The sequence below is a fragment of the Peromyscus californicus genome, unplaced genomic scaffold, assembly GCF_007827085.1.
Source record: "Peromyscus californicus insignis strain IS unplaced genomic scaffold, ASM782708v3 Scaffold_4__1_contigs__length_199733344, whole genome shotgun sequence".
NCBI lineage: Eukaryota > Metazoa > Chordata > Mammalia > Rodentia > Cricetidae > Peromyscus > Peromyscus californicus.
Window position 1 is genome coordinate 187,645,379 of NW_026294562.1, and position 24,701 is coordinate 187,670,079.

A 24,701-nucleotide genomic window follows, 5' to 3' on the forward strand; every position below is an offset into this window, starting at 1 on the left:
CCTCTTTGAGGGACCCTGTGTGTATAAGAATGTGTGCCAGTCCCCACCTTCTTCATGGATTATCATTTACTCTTGTCTTCCTGACTGATTTGGCTCTCTGAGACATGGTTCATGAAGTCCTGGTTCACATACAGGCATCACACAGACCAGTTCTGAAGCTGCGTGCCAGGATCTTCTGCTGATTCTGTCTGGAGTCCTGGGTACAGAGAAGAGTCCACCTCTGTGTCTGCAAATGACCTTCCTGGATTTTAGGTCCTTCCCAGTCTGTATGAGTTGAAGGAATATGCACCAATTTAGGAAAAAGTAATGGACTGTGAAGAAGTGACAAGAAAAAGGCTGCTTGGATGTTTAGATTAACACAGAGAAGTGAGTACAGAGTCAGTGGGAGTAGTTACATCTGGGCATTTGATACAGAGCATCGTAATTTATAGAGAGGCTCCAGGTATTGAGTGTAAATTGGTTGTTCTGGGTGACATTTCATTTCGGGTTATAAAATGAGGTCCTATGTTTGCCATAACTTAGTATGTAGCTCATTATGCAGTGATCTGTTATAGTATAACCTTCATGGAAAGGTACATCGAATGTAAAGAATTTGGATTTCTTGAGAATAAAAACATACAAGAAAAGAACGCATGACAAATTGGAGAAATGTCTCAAGGGCTTCAGCAACAAAACACTATATTGACAGAAATCTGTTGTACTGAATGTCAAATTTACAAAATGTTTAAGAATATTTACATGTATGACTCTTGAATCTGTTCATCAGCATATGTACTTGACAGCAGAAATAATTTTTTTGGAATAATCTAGTGGTCAAATTAATAAAATATGTGAATGATCCAAGTAGAAGAACTCCCAAATTAGCATTTCATTAGCAAATGAAATCAATAACACAAAAGTAATAGTGAATGTAAGAGGAGGACTCAAAATACAGCCTATATCCCTACATGAATAAGAGGATGGATGCAGAATTCATTTAGCCTAATATGGTTACTTAAAGAAATAATAGCCTATGGGATCAAATGTCAAATTATGACTTCATATGTGAGTGTTCAGATAGTGAAGAACAATCATGCTTCAAAACTCTTTAATTTAAGAAATATGGGAGCTAGGTTTTAAGGATTGTTCTTCTAGCATATGTTGTGTCCCTAATGTGATGAAGTGAGTTCCTTTCTGGTCTTAATAGTATGATGTAGCACTTGGGGACAAAGATGATGCCTAAGATTGATGTACTAGAAGCCAAGATAGAGAGGATTTCCATAGCCACCATGATCTTCCCCTTGGTGCTATGGTAGACAGGGAGGAAGCTGACCCAGACACTGCAGAACACCAGCATGCTGAAAGCCAGGAACTTGGCTTCATTGAATGTGTCAGGCAGATTCCTGGACAAAAAAGCCATAAGGTAGCTGCCTATAGCCAGTGTTCCCAAGTATCCTAGGATACAGTAGAAGGCAATAGCTGAGCCTTTGTTGCAAATGATGATGATGTGTCCGTGTTCTGAAAGGACATCTTTGTCAATAAATGGAGGAGAGGTTGCCAGCCAGATTCCAGAGAGAAGAACTTGCAGTATAGTGCAGATGGGAATGATGAAATTAGGGGTCCTTGCTATCAGCAGCCACCTCCTCATTCTCCCTGGAGTAGTGATCTTGAAGGCTATAAGTACAGTGAGAGTTTTAGCCAGCACAGTGGAAAGAGCTACAGTGAACAGAAGTCCAAATGTGTTCTGCTGCAGGATACAGGTGACTCTGCTAGGATGGCCAATGTAAAGCAAGGGACAGAGAAAACAGAGGGTCAGAGTGATGAGCAGGATGTAACTGAGATGCCGGTTATTGGCCTTGACAATGGGAGTGTCTCTGTGTTTCAGAAACACCCCAAGAACAACAGCTGTGAGTGATGAGAAACCCAAGGACATGACGCTGAATATCTTCCCCAAGGGGTCATCATAGGCCAGAAATGTCACAGTCTTATATTGGCAGTGGCTCTTCTCATTATTTGCATAGTGTGTTTCTGGACACTTCACACACTGATCCATATCTGGCAGAAATGCAGGCGATTATGAATGCATACTCAGGTTTCCTTTTTTATTCTAAGTCACTTACCTGCTCCAGAACATTGCAATGGTATCTGAACAGCCTTGCTTTGTTTCACATAGAAATACAGGAAGATTAAACTCAATTTGCCTTCTACTTCATGCTGACAGAAATTAAGCAGCATCAGGCTTTCTCTGTTGTTACTCATATGGTATCCTCATCTTTAGCAACACTGTTATATCTGTTTTACACGTCACTAGAGCACTGACATATATCACATGAACCTAATTTCACTCTGTCATTGCCTCTTCATTAATACATCTCCATTCTTAAGAGGGCATGAGACTTCAGTGTGATAGAGAGAATGTCCTTTGAAATCTTATAATGATGTTCTCTTTATTCCAAATGCATCTACATTAACGAAATCCACAGTGTTCTCTAAGTGTCTTCGTTCTATGAAGGAGCCTGAATGATTTAAAATTCTTCAAGTCTTTCAGCCTTGAACCACTTCATCAATGACACTGTTTTCATAACTCTGTACAGTAGTATCCATGTATTGCATAGATAAAGAACTACTCATGTATTCTTATGTCTTTATGGACAAGTGTTTGAATATCTTATTGATTTACTCTTCAATTATGATTTATGATTATGGATTTTCCTGCTATATTTTCAATGTAGTAATAATGTCCATATTTCTACACACTTTTTATTTTTGATATATATTTAATTCTCTTTGTATCATCACATTACCATTCACACTCCCTATATAATACATTCTGATCTTGATTTTGCACTCCGCCAGCTCCTCTCAGATTCTCCCCATCTCCATGCCCACCCAATTCCACACCCCAGTAAACTGGGGGTAAGTGGATTAATAGAGGGCAACTGTCATGGGAAAGAGTGCTTAGGGGAGTGGTAGGTACTAGCTGGATCAGGAAGAGAGTGGGAGAACAAGGAAAAAGAAACCATGATAAATGAAGACACCATGGGAATAGGAAGAAGCAGAGTACTAGAACAGTCCCCAGGAATCCACAAAGATGACTCCAGTGGCAAGGTTGACAGGGTGCCTGAGATGACCTACTCTTGTGATCGAATGGCTGAACACCCTAACTGTCATGATAGAACCTTCATTCAGTGACTGATGGAAGCAGATTCAGAGATCCATGGCCAAGTCACAGGTGGAGCTCTAAGAGTCTAACCAGTTAGAGGGAGGAGGGATTATATGAGCAAGAGATATCATGACCACGAGTGGAAAAATTACAGAGACACCTAGCCAAACTAGTGGAAACATATGAACTGTGAACCAATAGCTGAATAGCCCCCAAGGTACTGGACTGGGCCCTCTGGATAAGTGAGACAGTTGTTTAGGGGGCCCCCAGGCAGTGAGACCAGGACCTGTCCTTAGTGCATGAGCTGGCTTTTTGGAACCTAGTGCCTATGCTGAGACACTTTGCTCAGCCTTGGTGCAGGGAGGAGGGGATTGAACATGCCTCAACTGAATCTCCCAGGCTCTGCTGACTCCTCAGGGGAGACCTTGCCTTGGAGGAGGTGGTAATGAGAGGTGGTTTCAGGGGGAAGGCTTGGAGGTGGGAAGAGGAAGGACAGGGGAATCCATGGTTGATATGTAAAGTGAATAGAAAAATCTCTTAATAATAAAATAAAATAATATAATATAAAATAATACATCAAACTTCTTAAGGGAGACTATAAATGCCAGAAGAGTCAGGAGAGATGTTATGTAGACTCTAAGAGAACATTGATACCAGCCCAGACTACTATATCCAGGAAAACGCCCAATCACCATAGATGGAGAAATCCAGATATTTCATGACAAGTTCAAATTTAAATCATATCTACCCACAAACACAGATCTAGAGAAGGTATAGGAACCAAAATTCCAACCAAAACTCTAAGGAAGTTAACTACACCCACTAACATATAGCAATAGATAATCTCATACCAACAAAAACTAAAAAATAGAAAACACACACACACACACACACACACACACACACACACACACACACAACCACCACCACCACCAAAATAACAGGAAGTAATAATCATTGATCACTAATATTTTTCAATATAAATGGACTCAATTCCCCAATAAAAAGACATAGGTAAGAGAATGGATATGAAAACTGGATCCATCCTTTTGCTGCATACCAGAAACACATCTCTACACCAAATATAGACATTAGTTGTGAGTAAAGGGCTGGGAAAGGGTACCTATATGAAAAGTGGAGAGATATCATACCAGCAACTTAACAGTACATCTGAAAGCTTTAGAACAAAAAGAAGCAAGAACACCCAAGAAGAATAGATGGCAAAATTAATCAAATTGTAGGCTGATATCAATAAAATAGAAACAAAGAGATCAATACAGAGAATCAATGAAATACAGAGCTGGTTTTTGAGAAAAATCAACAAGATAGACAAATCGCCATCCAAACCAATTAAAAGGCAGAGAGAGAATACCCAAATTAACAAAATCAGTAATGACAAGGGGAGGGGATAGCAACAGACCCCAAGGAAATTCAAAGAATCATTAGGTCATATTTAACAACCTGTACTCCACAAAATTGGAAAAACTAAGAGAATCTAAGGATATTTTTCTTGATAGATACAATTAACGAAAATTAAATCAAGATCAGATAAACTATTTCAATAGATCTATAACCCCTAAGGAAATAGAAGCAGTCATTAAAAGGCTACCAAGCTAAAATAGCCCAGTGCCAGGTAGTTTTAGCACAGAATTCTCCCAGACCTTTGAAGAAGAGCTAATACCAACACACCACAAATTATTCCAAAAAATAGAAACAGAAAGAATATTGCTAAATTCATTTTGAAGTCACGGTCACCCTGATTTCCAAATCACAAAAAGAGTCAACAAAGAAAGAGAATAACAGACCAATTTCCCTTTTGAATATAGATGCAAATATAATAAAATTCTTGCAAATAGAATCCAAGAACATATTGAAAACATCATCCATCATGATCAAGTAGGCTTCATCCTAGAGATTTAGGGATGTTTCAACATATGAAAATCAGTAAATATAATCACCATATACACAAACAGAAAGAAAGAAAATTGCATATGATCATCTCATTGGATACTGAAAAATCCTTTGACAAAATCCAACACCTTTCATGATAAAAGTCTTAGAGAGATTAGGGATACAAGGAACATACTTAATCATCACAAAGGCAATTTACATCAAGGCTATAGCCAACATTAAAGTAAATGGAGAGAAACTCATGAAATTCCACTAAATTCAGGAACAAGACAAAGTTGTGTACTTCCTCCAAAAGTAATCAATGTCGTACTTGAAGTTCTAGCTAGAACAACAAGACAACTGAAGAAGATAAAGGACATACAAATTGGAAAGGAAGAATTGAAAATATCATAATTTGTAGATGATATTACAGTAAACATAATTGACCCCAAAATTCTGTAAGGGACCTCCTCCAGCTGATAAACCACTTCAGCAATGTGGCTGAATACAAGATAATTAAAAAATTCAGAAGCTCTCCTTTACAAATTACAAAGTGTTTGAGAAAGATATCAGGGAAACAACACCCTTCACAATAGCCATAAACAATATAGAATGTTTTGGGGTAACCCTAACCAGGCAAGTGAAGGACTTGCATAACATAAAATTCAAGTGTTTGAAGAAAGAAATGAAGACAATAAAATGAGATGGAAAGGTCTCTCATGTTCATGGGTCAGTAGGTTCAACCTAGGAAAATATGGCCATTTTTTACCAAAAGCAATCTACAGATTCGATGTAATCCATGTCAAAATTGCAACACAATTCCACCCTTTACAGAGTTGAAAGGACAAGACTCAGTTTCATATGGCAAAGCAAAAAACCTGAGATAGTTAAAACAATCTTGTATAATAAAAGAACGGCTGGAGGTATCACCATCCCTGATTTAAAACTCTATTACAGAACTATAGTAGCAAAACGCATATAGTATTGGCTTAAAAACAGATAGGTTGATCAATGGAGTGTAATAGAAAACCCAGATTTAAATCCACACACCTATGGACACCTGAATTTTGATAAAGAAGCCAGAGAGTTCCTTATATATTCTGGATATCAGTCCTCTGTCAGATGTGGGGTTGGTGAAGATCTTTTCCCATTCTGTAGGCTGTCGCTTTGCGTTGTTGACCGTATCCTTTGCTCTACAAAAGCTTCTCAGTTTCAAAAGGTCCCATTGATTGATTGTTTCTCTCAGAGTCTGTGCTACTGGTGTTCTATTTAGGAAGTAGTCTCCAATGCCAATGCGTTCAAGACTACTTCCTACTTTCTCTTCTAGCAGGTTCAGAGTAGCTGGATTTATGTTGAGGTCCTTGATCCACTTGGACTTAAGTTTTGTGCACGGTGATAGATATGGATCTATTTGCAGCCTTCTACATGTTGATATCCAGTTTTGCCAGCACCATTTGTTGAAGATGCTTTCTTTTTTCCATTGTGCACTTTTGGCTTCTTTGTCAAAAATTATATGTTCATAGGTGTGCGGATTAATGTCAGGGTCTTCAATTCAATTCCATTGGTCCACATGTCGGTTTCTATGCCAGTACCAAGCTGTTTTTATTACTGTAGCTCTATAGTAGAGCTTGAAGTCAGGGATCGTGATGCCTCCAGAAGTTGTGTTATTGTACAGGATTCCTTTGGCTATCCTGGGTTTTTTGTTTTTCCATATGAATTTGAGTATTATTCTTTCCAGGTCTGTGAAGAATTGTGTTGGTATTTTGATGGGGATTGCATTGAATCTGTAGATTGCTTTTGGTAAGATTGCCATTAGACATCAAATTAGACATCAAAATGCCCAACAGTCCAATTAAGAAAAGGGCTAAAGAACTAAACAGAGAATTCTCAACAGAGGAAACTCAAATGGCCGAAAGACATTTAAGGAATTGCTCATCATCCCTAATCATCAGGGAAATGCAAATCAAAACAACTCTGAGATACCACCTTACGCCTGTCAGAATGGCTAAGATCAAAAACACTGAAGACACCTTATGCTGGAGAGGATGTGGAGCTAGGGGAACTCTCCTCCACTGCTGGTGGGAATGCAAGCTTGTACAACCACTTTGGAAATCAATATGGCGCTTTCTTAGAAAATTGGGAATCAATCTCCCCCAAGATCCAGCTATACCACTCTTGGGCATATACCCAAGAAATGCTCAACCACACCATAAGAGCACTTGTTCAGCTATGTTCACATCAGCATTGTTTGTAATAGCCAGAACATGGAAACAACCCAGATGCCCTTCAACTGAAGAATGGATAAACAAAATGTGGTACATATACACAATGGAATACTACTCAGCAGAAAAAAACAATGGCATCATGAGGTTTGCAGACAAATGGATGGATCTAGAAAAAATCATCCTGAGTGAGGTAACCCAGACTCAGAAAGACAAACATGGTATGTACTCACTCATAGCAGGATACTAGACATGAAACAAGGATGAATTGTCTGCTACTCACATCACCAGGGAGGCTACCCGGAAAACAGGACCCAAAGAAAGACACAGGGATCGCCCAATGACAGAGAAATGGAATGAGATCTACATGAACAGCCTGGACATGAGTGGGGGTAATGAAAGGCGAGGGTCGAGGGAAAGAGAGCTTGGGGGAGCGGGAGATCCCAGCTGGATCAACAACAGAGAGGGAGAACAAGGAATAGGAGACCATGGTAAATGAAGACCACATGAGAACAGGAAGAAGCAAAGTGCTAGAGAGGCCCACAGAAATCCACAAAGATACCCACACAACAGACTGCCGGCAATGGTCGAGAGACAGCCCGAACTGACCTACTCTGGTGATGGGATGGCCAAACACCCTAATTGTTGTGCTAGTAACCTCATCCAACTACTGAGGGATCTGGATGCAGAGATCCATGACTAGGCCCTGGGTGGATCTCTGGGAGTCCAATTAACGAGAATGAGGAGGGTTCATATGAGCGAGAATTGTTGAGACCAAGGTTGGATAAAGCACAGGGACAAATAGCCAAATGAATGGAAACACATGAACTATGAACCAATGGCTGAGGGGTCCCCACTGGATCAGGCCCTCTGAATGGGTGAGACAGTTGATTGGCTTGATCTGTTTGGGAGGCATCCAGGCAGTGGGACCAGATCTTGTGCTCATTGCATGAGTTGGCTGTTTGAAACCTGGGGCCTATGCAGGATTGTTTGGCTCGGCCTGGGAGGAGGGGACTAGACCTACCTGGACTGAGTCTACCAGGTTGACCTCAGTCTGTGGGGAAGGCTTTGCCCTGGAGGAGATGGGAATGGGGGGGGGGCGTTGGGGGGAAGGTGAGGGGGACGGGAGGGGGGAGAACAAGGGAATCCGTGACCGATATGTAGAACTGAATTGTATTGCAAAATAAATTAAAATAAATTAAAAAAAATAATAATAATAATAAAAAAAAAAGCTTCCACTACAAAAAAAAAAAAAAAAAAGCCAGAGAGACACAATGGAAAAAAGAAAACACAATCGTCAGATGGTACTGATCTCACTGGATGTCTGAATGTAGAAGAATGCAAATAGATTTATAATCATCATCCTGCATAAAACTCAGGTCCAAATGGATCAAAAGCCTCAACATAAAAGCAGACTCACTGCAAAAGAAACCAGAATCACTGAACTTAACAGAAGAAAAAGTGGGGAGCAGCCTTGTTCTCTTTGGCACAGGAGATGAATTCCTGAACAGAGCACCCATAGCACAAGCACTAAGATCAACATCTAATATATGGGACCTCATGAAACTGATAAGCTTCTGTAAGGCAAAGGACACCATAAATAGGAGAAGATTTTAGCCTACAGATGGGAAAAAATTTTCACCAACTCTACATCAAATAGTGGGCTAATATCCAAATGATACTAGACATCAACAAACCAAATAATCAAATGAAAAGATAAGGAATAAATCTAAACAGAGAATTCTTAATAGAGGAAACTAAAATGGCTGAGAAACACTCAAAGAAATGTTCAATATCCTTACCCATCAGGGAAATGCAAACCAAAAAGATTTTGTGATTCTATCTTACACCAATCAGAATGGCTATGATCAATCACACAAGTGACTTCTTATGCTAGTGAAGACACGGAGCAAGGAGAACACTCATCCATGCTGGTGGGAGTGAAAATTTGTACAGCCATTATAAAACAACTATAGTGATTTCTCAGAAAATCAGGAACTGACCTACCTCAAGACCCAGTTATACCACTCTTGGGCACATACCCAAAGGACACTCCATCCTCTCATAAAGAAACTTGCTTAACCCTGATCACAGCAGTGTTAATTCATAATAGCTAGAAACAGGAAATAATCTAGATATCCCTCAACCAAAGACTGAATAAAGAAAATGTGGTACATTTACACAAGGGAGTATTATTCATCTGTTAGAAAAAAAAGACATCATGAAATTTGCTGGTAAGTGGATGGAAGTAGAAAAAGAAAACATATTTTGTGAGGTAATCCAGAACAAGAAAGACAAACAAGATAATTACTCACTTTTAAGTGAGCATTAGCTGTTAAGTAGAGGATAATCACACTACATTCCACATACATAGAGAGACTAAATAACAAGTAGGGTTCTAGGGGTGACAAATGGAAATCCCTGGGAAAGGGAAATGTAATTGATATAATCATTGATTGGTGCCTAGCCCAATCATCATCAGGGAGATTTACTCCAGCAGCCGATGAGATGCAGAGTCCCACAGCCAAACATTATAGGAAGTTTGGTAAACAACACAGAAGAAGAGGAGGAAGGATTGTAGGAGTCAGAGAGTTTGAAGTCACCAGGAGATCATGGCCTGAAGAATCACATAAGCAGGGCTCATAGGGGCTCATAGAGACTGAAGCAGCATTCAGCGAGCCTCCATGGGTTTGTGCTAGTCCTTGTGAATACATGCTGAGTTTATTTTAGCTTGAGATTTTTGTGGGACTCCTAACAGTTGGAAGTGGGAGTATCTTTTGTCTGCACAGGGGACTCTTTCATCCTACTGGGTTGTCTGGTCCAGCATTGATATGAGAGTTTATGCTCAGTCTTATTGCATCTTGTTATGTCAAGTTCAGTTGATATCACTGAACATTTTTGGAAAGGAACTGAAAAAAACCTGTGAATCTGGGACAGAAGTGGAGGTAGCGTGTGTGGCTGGGTGGAGGGAAGGACAGGAAGGCTGTTCTCAGGATGTATTGTATAATATATAGAATTATCATAAAATTGAATTAAAGTAAAAAAAAATAAAACCACCCCATGTTCACAAGTCTATGGGTATAAAGGAGAAAACTGCGGTGGTTTGAGTGAGAATGCTTCCCCTTACATCACATATTTGGGTGACTTGTCCCCAGTTGGTGGAGCTATTTGGAAAGGATTAGGAGATGTGGACCTTTTTGAGAGAGGCCTGTTGTTGTGGAATGGTTTTAAGGATCTTGTCGAACAGAGTGTTTCTTCTCTGTCTCCTTCATGTGTATCAGTATGTAAAGTCTCAATTGTTCCTGTCGTCACACTGTCTTAGTTAAATTTCTATTGCTATGAAGAGACATCATAACAAAGACAACTAATACAAGAAAGAATATAATTGCAGGCTCACAGTTCCAGATGGAGAACATGGCAAGCTGCAGGAAGGAAGGAATGGAGCAGGAAAAATAGCTGAGAGCTTACATCTGATTTATAGGCATCACACACACACACACACACATACACACACACACACACACACACACAGAGACAGAGAGACAGACAGAGACAGACAGAGACACAGAGACAGAGACAGAGACAAAGACAGAGAGGAGAGACATAAATGGGAATGAAGCAGGCTTTTGAAATCTCTATTCCCATCCTCAGTGACAGACATCCTTCAACAAGGCCACATATCCTAATCCTTCCCAAACAGTTTCACACCTGTAGGCCAAGTATGCAAGCGTATGAACCTTTGGGGGCCTATCTCATCAATCTACCACACATGCCTCTGCTGTACCTTCATGGACCCTTAATAGTCTGAAATTTTAAGCCAATTAAATGTCTTCTTTATAAGTTGCTTGGTTATAGTGCCTTTCCACAGCAATAGAGAAGAAATAGAGACAAAGTGCATGATGACATGCAGCATACTGCAGTGGTATGGGAAGAGTGGTTTTCTGTAGACAGACATGTCCACAAGGATTCAAGAACACAAAGCAGGTATGAATTTCAATGCCATGAATGTGTTTTTCGAGTGGGAAAAATGAATTGCAACCTGTTGTTTTCTAACAGTTGGGAGGAAGAAAACTGATTGTCTTCACTGAAGTGAACTGATTGCAGTTCACTTACAGATATTTTTCATTTGCTTGGATATTGCAGGTGTGGAGAGCTGTGATGTTTTCTGCATGATTGAAATGTACCTGTCTCATTGGAAATCTCATTCTCTGGGCATTGCTTGCAGTCAAAGCAACAGGAAGCCTCACCCTCTCGGTGGGTTTTCATGAATCCAGGATGACAGCTCTTACTGCATACAGACTGAGGAATCTGAGAATAATAATATGAATGTTAGCAAATGGCCATGTTTTATGGAATCTCTAATAGAGTGTTTTTGAACAGACCCCCGATAAGACCTAGAACTTTTAATTTATTTGTTAATATTTCTAAATTCATACAGTTGAATTTTTTATTGCTGAAGTGTATCATTTACAGGCCCATGTGGAAAATGCTTAACCCTAATAACATCACTTTATTGGCAAAATGTTGAAAGATTATGAGATGAGGTGTAAAAGTAAGAGTACAGGTCCTTGGTAGCATGTCTTTTTCTTAAATATTTATTTATTATGTATACAGTGTTCTGTCTGCACATATCCCTGCAGGCCAGAAGAGGGCACCAGATCTCATTACAGATGGTTGTGAGCCACCATGTGGTTGCTGGGAATTGAACTCAGGACCTTTGGAAGAACAAGCAGTGCTCTTGACCTCTGAGCCATCTCTCCAGCCCGGTAGCATGTCTTGATGAGACTATAACCTATTGTCTCTTGACTCCTGGATAGAAAGGCAAATAATTTTTTTCTTCCATGGTACATATTCATCTTGTCTTCCACGGTAGTGGTTCATCTTAGAACCTTCATGGAAAACAATCTAGGAGAACTATTGTGAAAGGTTTTCTACATTAAGTTACTTGAGGTGAAAAACTTCTCTAAAGTGGGCGATCTCGAGTTATTGGTCCTGGTCCCTAATGAATGTAAAGGAAGAAAGGATGATAACAGTAGCATTCAGTTATCTCTGCCTCCTGACTGTTTATGCAATGTGAACAGCTATCTCTACCGCCTTAAAACATGATTTCCTACAGTGAATGAACATACCTTCAAATTATGACACAAATAAAACCTCCCATATGTTTGTTAAGTAGCGTTTTTGCAATAGCAAAACAAACAACTAACACGTCTAAATATTTTCCTCATGCTCTTCTGCCTTGACAGGAGCCTAGAAGCAAAAGGCCTGCTGTGGGATGTCCTGTATGTTGTAAATGAATAAAATGCTCATTGGCCAGTAGCCAGGCAGGAAGTATAGGATAGGCGGGACAAACAGAGAGGAGAGGCTGTGAGGTGGAGTCTGTAGGAGAAGCCAGCCTGCCGTCCAGGGAGCAGTATGTAAAGGCAGCAGGTAAAGCCATGGAACATGTGGCGACATACAGATTAACAGTAATGGGCTGAGTATAAGAGAAAGAGCTAGACAATGGTAGGCCTGAGGTAATGGCCGAGCAGTTTAAATAATATAAGTGTCTGTATGTTTATTTTATAAGTGGGCTCCGGGACTGCTGGGGCTTGGCGGGACACTGAGAGAAAAACCCTAGCTACAAAGGCCAACTGACCATTGGCTAAAAACTTTCAAAGTGAGATCAAATAAATCTTTTTTTTCAGATGATCTGTAATAATGATGAAAATCCATATTAAATAAATGGCCATACTGGAAAATATATAGTTAATCTAGAAAAGTGAGATGTGAAGAGAATTCTTTATATTGGTGGTTATTATGTGTCTATAAATGGGTCCTGTGTGGGCATAAATATGTTTTTTGAAATTTACATACAGGTCAAAATAGTGAAGTAAGATGACACACACTTCTGTTAATCCTGTGGCCCACTGTATCATGTGAGAAGATAAGGACAATTTCTGGCCCTCTGGAGCATTTGGAGAAAATGTTCCTACTTTTGCATTTATCCCAAGACCTTTTGGGAAATTCCAAAAATTGAGAATGTCATATTCTGCATATGATTTCCTTTTATAATCCAGAACCACCTGGTCTCCAGCATGATTGATGAGTTCAGTGTTCTTTAGAAAAGGGTGAAGCTGGAAGAGATTCATGCTGTTATGTTACATGAACTCCAGAGAGGTACAACAAAGGCAGAATTAGGCAACATGTCTTCTTGATTTTAATTTTTATTGTGAAAAGCACCTTTAATACAGGTATCACTCATATCAATCAAATTATATCCAAAGATAATGGAAGCATCGTTATGGTTCTAAAATATTTCAATTAGTTGCATTAGAAAACAGAACTCAGCACTCCTAAATCATGTATGTGCATGGAGAAAACTCCCACCTTCTTTTAAAATATAGTCACACCTGGGCCTGAGAGATGGCTCTGAGGTTAAGAGCACTGACTGTTGTAACAGAGGACTGGGGCTCAATTCTTAGAACCCACATGGTAGCTTACAGCTGTCTGTAACTCCAGGTCAAGGGGAATGGAACCCCTCACCAGACATACATGCATTCAAAACACTAACGCTCATATAAAAGAAATAAAATAAAAAAGAAAATTTTGTAACATCCAATTAAGTTTTGAAAATAGAGTTTCACTACGTAAAATGAATGATTTTATGAGTGTTCATTTATGTAATGCATTTTAGAGGTATCCATGTCCATTGTGACAATTCTCTGTCTGTGTGTTTTCTGTTGTGTGAAATCTCTGGGGTTAATGGACATTTTGTATTGAAAAATTTACCCTGGAAATATTGTATGACCCCTTGCAATACAATTCCATATTGACTTAAAACAGACTCCTCCTTACACAGTCTCATAGATTTTGAGAAAATAATCTAAACTATGTATTGTCTAGTTTTAGTGCATTTATAAACCCTTAGAGTGGCATGTTGCTGATGGTATGATACCACAGGAGTGACATTACCTGCCATGGGAAGAATACCATCTCTTTTCCTTTACCAAGAGTTTGAAATTGTACTTGGTTGAGAGTCATCTCATGTAGACTCTGGGCCACAGAATAGATGGCATTGTACACATTGTAACTCTCTTCACTCATGGCCATGTCAAATATGTTCCCTGGCAAGAATCCCAAGGATGCATTAGGCAGACAGTTATCCACAATTTTACAGTTTTTCCTCAAAAATGAGCAATTGAAGAATGAGTGCCATAATACATGAAGATAAATGTCTTCTGGGTATTTGTAAGGATTGGCTGTCTGAACAAAATCCGTAAAATTAATCATCTCCTCCTTATGGTGTGAAAAAATAAGGGTCCCATGTAATGCATCTAACAGGAAATAGTTATCAAATGTGGAATGATCCCAGTGTGAGTTCAGGACCCAGACTTTCCATGTGACTAACTTCTGCTTTATATTTACTATTAAGCTCAATAGAGAATCAGTGTCCCCATAAATAATAATCACATTTGCTGATGATTCCAGGATTTTCACCTGATTTTTCCAAGATGTGGTTAGAAATGAACCCCTGACAGCTAGGATCATTTCCACAAATGCTATGCAGACTCCATTTTTCTCCAGCTCACTTCTCAAATCTGACAGAATCTGGGCACCTTTGTGATCATCTATGATGAACAGCCCAACCCAGTTCCAGTGGAAATGAAGCATCAAAGACACAATGCCAAGTGTGAGAGATGTGTCCTTGGGGGCCACCTGGTACAGGGAAGAAAACCTTTTTTGTTCACTCAGGGTAGTATCAAAAGGCCCAAAACTAAGCTGTAGGGAAAAACAATTGGAAAGAAAAACGTTGTCATAAAAAATGAACAAAATTCTACAGCAATGGTTTGAAGCCTTTAGGACAACCCTGCTTTGAAGTTCAAATCTGTGTTCCTGTGGGTTTATGAGAACATACAGTGATGTTCTTCGGTCAGCCAAGCAGCTGCACATGAATCTTCTGATACTTTAATGACTGTCTACAGCCCCACAGCCCCACAGTCAGTGCCCCAACAGCCATGCAGGCTGCAGCCTGGAGGGGCATCCAGTCCCACATCCTGGGTACATGGTGGCTGCTCTATGTAGGTTTAAACTAAGTGTCTATCATTTTATTTACCAACAAAGACTGAGAAGTCAGATGTGAGGTTGAAAACCTGTTAGATCATAGAGACCAAAGAGCATCCATGTGACCTTCCTGTTTGACTAGAGACCCAGCAACAGACATGTCTCTCCATTCGTCCCAAAGCAAAACAAAGAACCAAATTCCGTGTCCCTCCCTACCCCTTCCTGTGCTGTCTATCTGTATTCCTGATTCATCAGAATGCTCTATGGCTAATTCCATGCAACTATTTGCAGGCTCTGCCCCTGAACCAAGGTTGATTTTACTTAATTAATGCATGCACACTACAGTGTGATTGATATCCTGCAGAAATACAGACAACATTTAGAGGTTTAATAGTGGTGTGTCTACCCCACCCTTCCTTCCCCTTCTCTTTCTTCTAAGCTACAAAAATATAGATATGTCAACAGTGTCTCCTTTATTTCCCTATCCATGAAGAGTTACTCAAGCTTGCGCTCTTGTCCTCACAGACAGCTGAAATATCACCAAGCAGAGCTGACATCATGTCTTATCCCATCACCTTCTCTCACCTGTGGAAATTTGTAAAGATGCAGCAGTGTCCCTATGTATTCAGATATTGCCCATGATGGTCCTGTAAGTACAGCAGCTGACATGCCCTCTCTTACACATCTGTAATTAGGGATGCCATAGCCATTCCCTGAAAGTGAGCCAAAAAGAGTTGCCAGAGTGGCCCTTTGACCATTTGGGACATTATGAATCTCAAATCCCAGGGATGTATTAGGTAAAAGATAGGGATTGCTATTGATTTCCTCAATGGCAAACATCATGGCCAAAATACATTGGTAATTCCTCAACTTGAACCTGCACAGAAGGTAGAACAATATTTAGGAGGAAGACTCACACCACACAACACATGACATTTGTGCAAGCAAATTGAAAATAGATTTTTTTCATACAATATAATCCTATTACAGTTTCCCCTCCACCAACTCCTCCAGGTTCTCCTCACTTCCCCTCCTGCTCAAATCTATACCCTTTCTTCCTGTCTCTTTTAGAAAACAAACAAGTACCTGAAAATCTTGATAAATTAAAATAAAAACCGAGAAGCCAAAATTGGATAAAATAAGTAAACAAACAGAAGACAGAAATCCAAAGAAAAAGACAAGAAACACAATAGAGGAAAAGGTAGACATTTTCATACACAGAAAATCATGAATAGAAGAAATCAGAAACAATAATTGTGCACAAAAGTCATATAATCTTAAAAAAATTAAAATACACAGATGCTATTAAGTTTATTTTTTTGTTTTCCATCTACTACTGAGCATGGGGTCTGCACTTATGAATTGTTTGTATACCCAACGAGACTCCCTTGAAGAAAACAAGTTATTGTATTTGCAACTGGGTTCGTGATGGAGGCTTGTGACAACTTGGAGTTTGCTTCTGAATTAAAGATGAGGGCTTATGTCCACTTCCTCTCTCAGTGCTGGCAATCCATCTGTCTTAGTGGTACAGGCCCTGTGCATCCTTCCCAGTCTCTTGAGTTCATATGTGTATCAGTCCTGCTATGTTTAGAAAACCTTTGCTTCCTCAGTGTATTCGGCTTTCTCTGACTCATATAATCTTTCCACCTCCTCTTCTCTTGGGTTCCCTGAGCCCTGAGGGAAAGGACTTTATGAAGGTATCTCATTTAGGACTGAGTGTTTCACGGCTGGAGAGAACATCTTTGACGATAACTGAGTGACACAATGATCTATGAATATAGCAGAATATCCTTAGGTGACATTACATTGTCACATGTCTTTAGCAAAACAATAGTATTTGGTTTCCCCCGGTTTCATGGCCTATCTTGTTTCAAGTTCTTGACAGTCTGAGAGGTGTTGGGTTCTATTTCATGATGTGAACCTAAAATCCAATCAGATATTGGTTGTCTAGTCCAACAAGCTTTGAGCCATTTTGCACCAGTATATTTTGCAGGCAGGACATCAATATAGATTGGAGTGTCTATGGTTAGGTTGGTGTTTACCTCCAGCAATCTCCGTGCAGACTGCCTTTCAGTTCCATGAACCCTAGTGTATAGGAGCAAAGATTCTAGGTAGGCACTAGCTCAACTTCTCCATATTCAATGAGTCCTATAGTGTTGTCTTCAGCAATGGGGTTTTACCATCAATTTGTGGAGAGCAACCAATAGCTTTGGCAGTAGCCTGGGTTGTTTGGGCATTTCCAGGGGGCCTGTTTTGGTAACAGCTCAATTAGCCCTTCCCAGAACTGGAAGTTTTTTTTTTTTAAATTTATTTTGCAATACAATTCAGTTCTACATATCAGCCACGGATTCCCTTGTTCCCCCCCTCCCGTCCCCCTCACCTTCCCCCCAACCCCCCCCATTCCCATCTCCTCCAGGGCAAAAAAAATTAATGAAACAAAGAGTTGGTTCTTTGAGAAAATCAACAAGATAGACAAGCCCTTATCCAAACTAACCAAAAGACAGAGAGAGAGCATCCAATTCAACAAAATCAGAAATGAAAAGGGGGACATAACAACAGACATTGAGGAAATCCAGAGAATCATGAGGTCATACTTCAAAAACCTCTATTCGACAAAACTGGAAAACCTAAAAGAAATGGATAACTTTCTGGATAGGTACCACATACCTAAGTTAAATCAAGACCAGATAAACTATTTAAATAGTCCAATAACCCCTAACGAAATAGAAACAGTCATTAAAAGTCTCCCAACCAAAAAAAGCCCAGGACCAGATGGTTTCAGCACAGAATTCTACCAGATCTTCAAAGAAGAGTTAATACCAATACTCTCTAAATTGTTCCACACAATAGAAACAGAAGGAACATTACCAAACTCCTTCTACGAGGCTACAATTACCCTAATTCCTAAACCAAACAAGGATACAACAAAGAAAGAGAACTACAGACCGATCTCCCTCATGAACATTGATGCAAAAATACTCAATAAAATACTGGCAAACAGACTCCAAGAACACATCAAAACAATTATCCACCATGATCAAGTAGGATTCATTCCAGGGATGCAAGGGTGGTTCAACATACGAAAGTCCATCAATGTAATACACCATATAAACAAACTCAAAGAAAAAAACCATATGGTCATCTCACTGGATGCAGAAAAGGCATTTGACAAAATCCAACACCCCTTCATGATAAAGGTATTGGAGCGATCAGGAATACAGGGAACATACCTAAACATAATAAAGGCAATTTACAGCAAGCCAACAGCCAACATCAAATTAAATGGAGAGAAACTCAAAGCAATTCCACTAAAATCAGGAACGAGGCAAGGCTGTCCACTCTCCCCATACTTATTCAATATAGTACTTGAAGTTCTAGCCAGAGCAATAAGACAACATAAGGAGATTAAGGGGATACAAATTGGAAAGGAAGAAGTCAAGCTTTCCCTATTTGCAGATGACATGATAGTATACTTGAGCGACCCCAAAGATTCCACCAAGGAACTGATACAGCTTATAAACACCTTCAGCAACATAGCAGGATACAAGATCAACTCAAAAAAATCAGTAGCCCTCCTATATACAATGGACAAAGAAGCGGAGAAGGAAATCAGAGATACATCACCCTTTACTATAGCCACAAATGACATAAAATACCTTGGGGTAACACTAACCAAGCAAGTGAAGGACCTATATGACAAGAACTTTAAGTCCCTGAAAAAAGAAATTGAAGAAGATGTCAGAAAATGGAAAGATCTCCCATGCTCATGGATAGGCAGGACTAACATAGTAAAAATGGCAATCTTACCAAAAGCAATCTACAGATTCAATGCAATCCCCATCAAAATACCAACACAATTTTTCACAGACCTGGAAAAAATAATACTCAACTTCATATGGAAAAACAAAAAACCCAGGATAGCCAAAGGAATCCTGTACAATAATACAACTTCTGGAGGCATCACGATCCCTGACTTCAAGCTCTACTATAGAGCTACAGTAATAAAAACAGCTTGGTACTGGCATAAAACCTGACATGTGGACCAATGGAATCGAATTGAAGACCCTGACATTAATCCGCACACCTATGAACATATAATTTTTGACAAAGAAGCCAAAAGTGCACAATGGAAAAAAGAAAGCATCTTCAACAAATGGTGCTGGCAAAACTGGATATCAACATGTAGAAGGCTGCAAATAGATCCATATCTATCACCGTGCACAAAACTTAAGTCCAAGTGGATCAAGGACCTCAACATAAATCCAGCTACTCTGAACCTGCTAAAAGAGAAAGTAGGAAGTAGTCTTGAATGCATTGGCATAGGAGATCACTTCCTAAATAGAACACCAGTAGCACAGACTCTGAGAGAAACAATCAATCAATGGGACCTCTTGAAACTGAGAAGCTTTTGTAGAGCAAAGGATACGGTCAACAAGGCAAAGCGACAGCCTACAGAACAGAACTGGAAGTTTTGTCTGTTGGTGAAAAATATTTTGTTGGGGCTTTCTCTCCCCTGGTTTTTGGTGATTCCATTGATATTTCTTTCATATATGTATATATTTTAAGAAGTTGCTACTGTATTAAATTCCTATATGACTTCAAAGGCTTTTTGTTTTATTTCTATAAGACTATGAAATACCCTGAATGTGAACCTACCAATAACTTGAGCTCTAAGAAGGTAAGCAAAGATTCAGTTGCCTTATATCTGTGATAAATTCTGTCCATGCATTAGTAGAAGTTCTTCAGATCTCCTAGAACTCAACTTTCAATCTGCACAACCATGAAAAATAAAATGTTTCTTGATCAAGCCACTAGTTACTAAGACATTGTTTAATTCAGGATCTTCCAGGCCATTCAACCTGTCTGAACATCAGTTGACATTTCCATAACAATTCATTTTCTAAGTGTGTTGTGTGATATGTTGTATATATTTTTCTGTGGCATGTGTGCATGTACATGATTGTAGACAGTGAAAACTTGAAATAGGGGTTATTATCTTCCTCCATATTTAATAACACGTATTTCATGGCACATCAACTTGGATTTTTCCTGCTTCTCCCCCTCGTTTCTCCAAAAACAACAGGTTTACACATCTGCACTGTAATGCTCCCTCCCCCATTTTGCTTTTGTGACCTGCAAAAGTAAATTTAGTTCTTATACTGCACTGCAATCATGTCACCTTCTGATATATCTACTCATTCTCTTAATATTAGTCACTAGTGAGGAAAATAATTTGCACTCTGTAGCCACCAAATTTCCACAAACATGAAAGAATATTATGACATTTCATAAGAAAAATATAATATTTGGGAAGTTTTATTTCATTGACTCTGTATTTTATACATAGTTCCTTGATTTGTGTGCCAAAGTTCATTCCCCTGTTGATATGTTTTTAGTGGTTAGTATAAATGCAATATTTTTTTCTTCATGTTGCGGGGTTCTGTAGAAGAGGAGATGAATAACACCTTAAATTCATTTGATAAGAAAACAGAATTTATTCTATTTGTACCTATTTTCTCCTAGACTTTCATCATGAAGTGATCTTCGATTTTTCTTAGAGGCCTTACTCCATTTAATCTGATGATTCATTTTTCCCTGTCGTTTAGTGTGTTTAAATGGTGGATTACATTCATTGATTTAGAGGTGTTGAACCAGTCCTGCATCTATTGGATAAGGGCAATATGATTATGGTGCATAATCATTTTTGTGTGTTCTTGAGTTCTGTTTTCAAGCATTTTATTTGTTTCAATGTTCATAAATGGTTGCCTGCTAATTTTTCTTCATTTCATTGTAGGGTGTTTGTATGGTTTTTTTTTTTTTTTGGTTTTTCAAGACAGGGTTTCTCTGTGTAGCTTTGCGCCTTTCCTGGAACTCACTTGGTAGTCCAGGCTGGCCTCGAACTCACAGAGATCCGCCTGGCTCTGCCTCCCGAGTGCTTGGATTAAAGGCGTGCGCCACCACCGCCTGGCTTGTATGTTTTTGAAATCAGGGTAATACCATCTTCCAAAGTAAATATTCTTTCTTTTTCTATTTTGTGTAAGAATTTGAGAAATATTAATGTTAGGTCTTCTTTGAAGGCCAGGTAGAATTGTGCACCAACTCCATCCAACTTTAAAATTTTATTTTAAATTGGGATATTTCAGTTAATATTTTAATTTCACTGGATATTATACGTCTATTTGAACTATTAACTTCATTTGTAACTTCATTGGTAGGTCATTTTTACATCTTGAAATTCACCTGTTAATTTAATTTTTTCCAATTTAGAGGAATATATGTGTTTTATAACATACCTTTATGATCATCTGAATTTTCTCAATGTCTGTTGTAAATCTCTCCCCTTCCTTCTCTAATTTTATTAATTTGAATTCTCTTTTTTATTTTGTTGATTTGACTAACATGCTATTGATCTTAGCTATTGGCTTCATTCATTATTTCTGTTGAATTTTTCATTTCTTTTTGACATGGATCCACAGTTCCATAAACTTTTCTCTTGTGACAGCTGTCCTTGTGTTCCACAGGATTTGATCTGTTATGATTTCATTTCCATTCAATTCTAGGAATGTCAATGTCCTTCTAGATTTCTTCCTTCAGTCAGTTATAGTTCAGTTTTGTGTAACTTAATATCCATGAATTTGTGATCTTTCTTTTTTGTTGTTTATATCCTGATTTAGTCCATATCGACTGACAGCATGCAGGATGTGCTTTAAATTTTCCTGTACATTAGAGACTTGCTTTTATCCTAATACGTAGTGTATTTTAGAGAAAATTTAATGGGCTTCAGAGAAGAATGTATATTCTTTAGTTTTTGGTTGGATTGTTCTATAGATATATGTTAATCTATTTGATTTTGCAGAACTCCAAATATAAATTTCCACAAAAGAAAATTCCTATGTTATAAAACAAAAGTGACAGTTAATATTCCAAACCAAGAATGAATATAGAAAGCTAAAAATGAGAATGATCAAGTTGTATTCAAGAGGGACCCTTCAGAATAGCAACAGATTCCTTCAGTAGCTACTAGGAAACCAGACTAGATTGGGCTGATATTCTCCAAGATACAGGACAGCTCCAACACTCCCCCAGACCACTATACCCAGCAAACTATCAATCATAATGACAGAGAAAGGTAAACTTTTCATGATAAAAAGTGGTTGAAGAAAATTATGGACACTAAACCCATTTTGAAAAGGCAAATGAAGGAAAAGTTAGGTCTTTAGCAAAGGATAAACTTATTCAAGTTTGCAGAGGGAACATTAAAAAATTCCAGAACTTGTTACTGAAATAAGCCTGAATAATAAACCTCTAACAAAATGTCTAAAAACACAAATAAAATTCCAGGAATTAATATATACCATTCAATAATAACTTTTAATATTTGTGGTCTCATAATACTACTTACAAGAAAAGGAAAAGAAGTTGAATCAGAAAACAATAGCCAGATTTTTGCTGTCTCCAAGAAACACAATTTACAACTAACAATAGCTCCCAAATTATCGTTAAAGGATGGAAAAAAACTTCCATGCAAATGTAACTAAAACTAAGCAGGCTGGAGAGAGTAGGGATATAAGGATCATACCTCAACATAGTAAGGTTTAATTATAGGAAGCCTATAGCCAATATCAAGTTAAGTAGAGCATAATTTAAAGCAGTTCCACTAAAATTGGAAGACAAGAAAGGCTGTCTACTCTCTCCACATCTATTCAATATAGTACTTGAAGTTCTAGATAGCAATAAGACAACTGAATGACATTAAGTAGATATAAATTGGAAAGATAGAATTAAATGTATCACTATTTGAAAATGATCTCATAATACACATAAGTGACCCCCAAAATTCTACCACAGAACTCCTACACCTGATAAACCCCTTCAGCAATGTGACTGGATACAAGACTAACTCAAAAAATTAGTAGCCCTCCCAATACAAGGAGAAATGGACTGAGAAAGGAATCAGGAAAATAACACCCTTCAAAATATTCACAGATAATGTACAATATCTTGGGGGTAACTCCAACTAAGCAACCAAGCGTTTGAAAGACCTGTATGATAAAAACTTCAAGTCTTTGAAGAAAAAAATTTAAGAAGATATCAGAAGATGGAAAGATCTCCCACACTCATGAGTTGGTAGTATCATTATAGTAAAAATGGCCATCTTACCAAAAGCAATCTGCAGATTCAATAAAATCTCCATCAAAATTCCAAGACAATTATTTACAGACCTTGAAAGATCAACGTTCAATTTTATATGGAAAAATAAAAAACCCAGGATAGTTAAAGTAATTCTGTATAATAAAAGAACTTCCAGAGGTAACACTATTTCTGAGTTCAAACTGTACTATGAGCTGTAGCAATAAAAACTGCATGGTATTGGCCTAAAAAACAGATAGGATGATCAATGGAGTCTAATTGAAGACCCAGACATAAATCCACACACTTTTGGACACCTGATTTTTGATGAAGAATCCAGAGAGACACAAGGCAAAAAGAAAGCATCTTCCACTATGGTGCTGGTTTAACTGTATGTCTGCATGTAGAAGAATTCAAATTGATCGACATTTATTGCCCTGAATAAAATTCAAGTCCATGTGTATCAAAGACTTCAAAGTAAAACCAGACACATTGAACCTAACAGAACAGAAAATGGGGAGTAGCCTTGAATGCATTGGCACAGGAGATGACTACCTGAACAGCACCTCAATAGTTAGTCATTGCACTAAGACCAACAATTAATAAATGGGACCTTATGGAACCGAAAGAGCACCATCAATAGGACAAGATTGCATCATACACACTGGGGCAAAGTTTTCACCAGCTCTACTTCAGATAGAGGGTTAATATCCAAAATATATAAAATCTGAAGAAACTAGATATCAACAAACCAAATAATCCAGTGAAAAGGTGAAGTACAAATCTAAGCAGAGAATTCTCAATAGGGGAAACCAAAATGGCTGAGAAACACTTAAAGAAATGTTCAACATCCTTAGCCATCAGGGAAATATAAATCACAATTGCTTTAAAATTTTGTCTTATACCAGTCAGAATGGCTAAGATTAATAACAGAAGTGACATCTTATGCTGGTGAGTATTTGGAGCACGGGGAGCAGTCCTCCATTGCTTGTGGGAGTGCATATTCATACAAGCACTATTGCAATCCATATGGCAGTTCCTCCGAAAATTGAGAATTGGTCTACCTCATGTCCCAGTATTACCACTCTTGTGCCTATCCCCAAATGATACTCCATCCTACCACAAATCCACATACTCAACCATATCCATAGGGACTTTATTCATAATAGCCAGAAGCTGGAACCAATATAGATTTCCCTCAACCAAAGAATGGATAAAGAAAATTTGTTACGTTTATGCAGTGTAGTATTATTCAACTGTTAGAAAAAAATGAC

The 24,701-nt window shown here is 38.5% G+C and overlaps 1 protein-coding gene across 1 annotated transcript in view; it reads right to left on the reverse strand.

Moving 5' to 3' along the window:
• Positions 1 to 1,108: 1,108 nt before the first annotated feature.
• Positions 1,109 to 24,701, reverse strand: part of LOC128094001 (vomeronasal type-2 receptor 116-like) — a 28,776-nt gene continuing 5,183 nt past the window's right edge. The window contains exons 2-6 of the mRNA XM_052712003.1: positions 15,883 to 16,174; positions 14,209 to 15,015; positions 13,143 to 13,370; positions 11,439 to 11,562; positions 1,109 to 2,034 (exon numbers count right to left, since the gene is read on the reverse strand). Of these exons, the coding sequence (XP_052567963.1) occupies positions 1,109 to 2,034; positions 11,439 to 11,562; positions 13,143 to 13,370; positions 14,209 to 15,015; positions 15,883 to 16,174 (2,377 nt within the window). The remainder of the gene's footprint in view (positions 2,035 to 11,438; positions 11,563 to 13,142; positions 13,371 to 14,208; positions 15,016 to 15,882; positions 16,175 to 24,701) is intronic.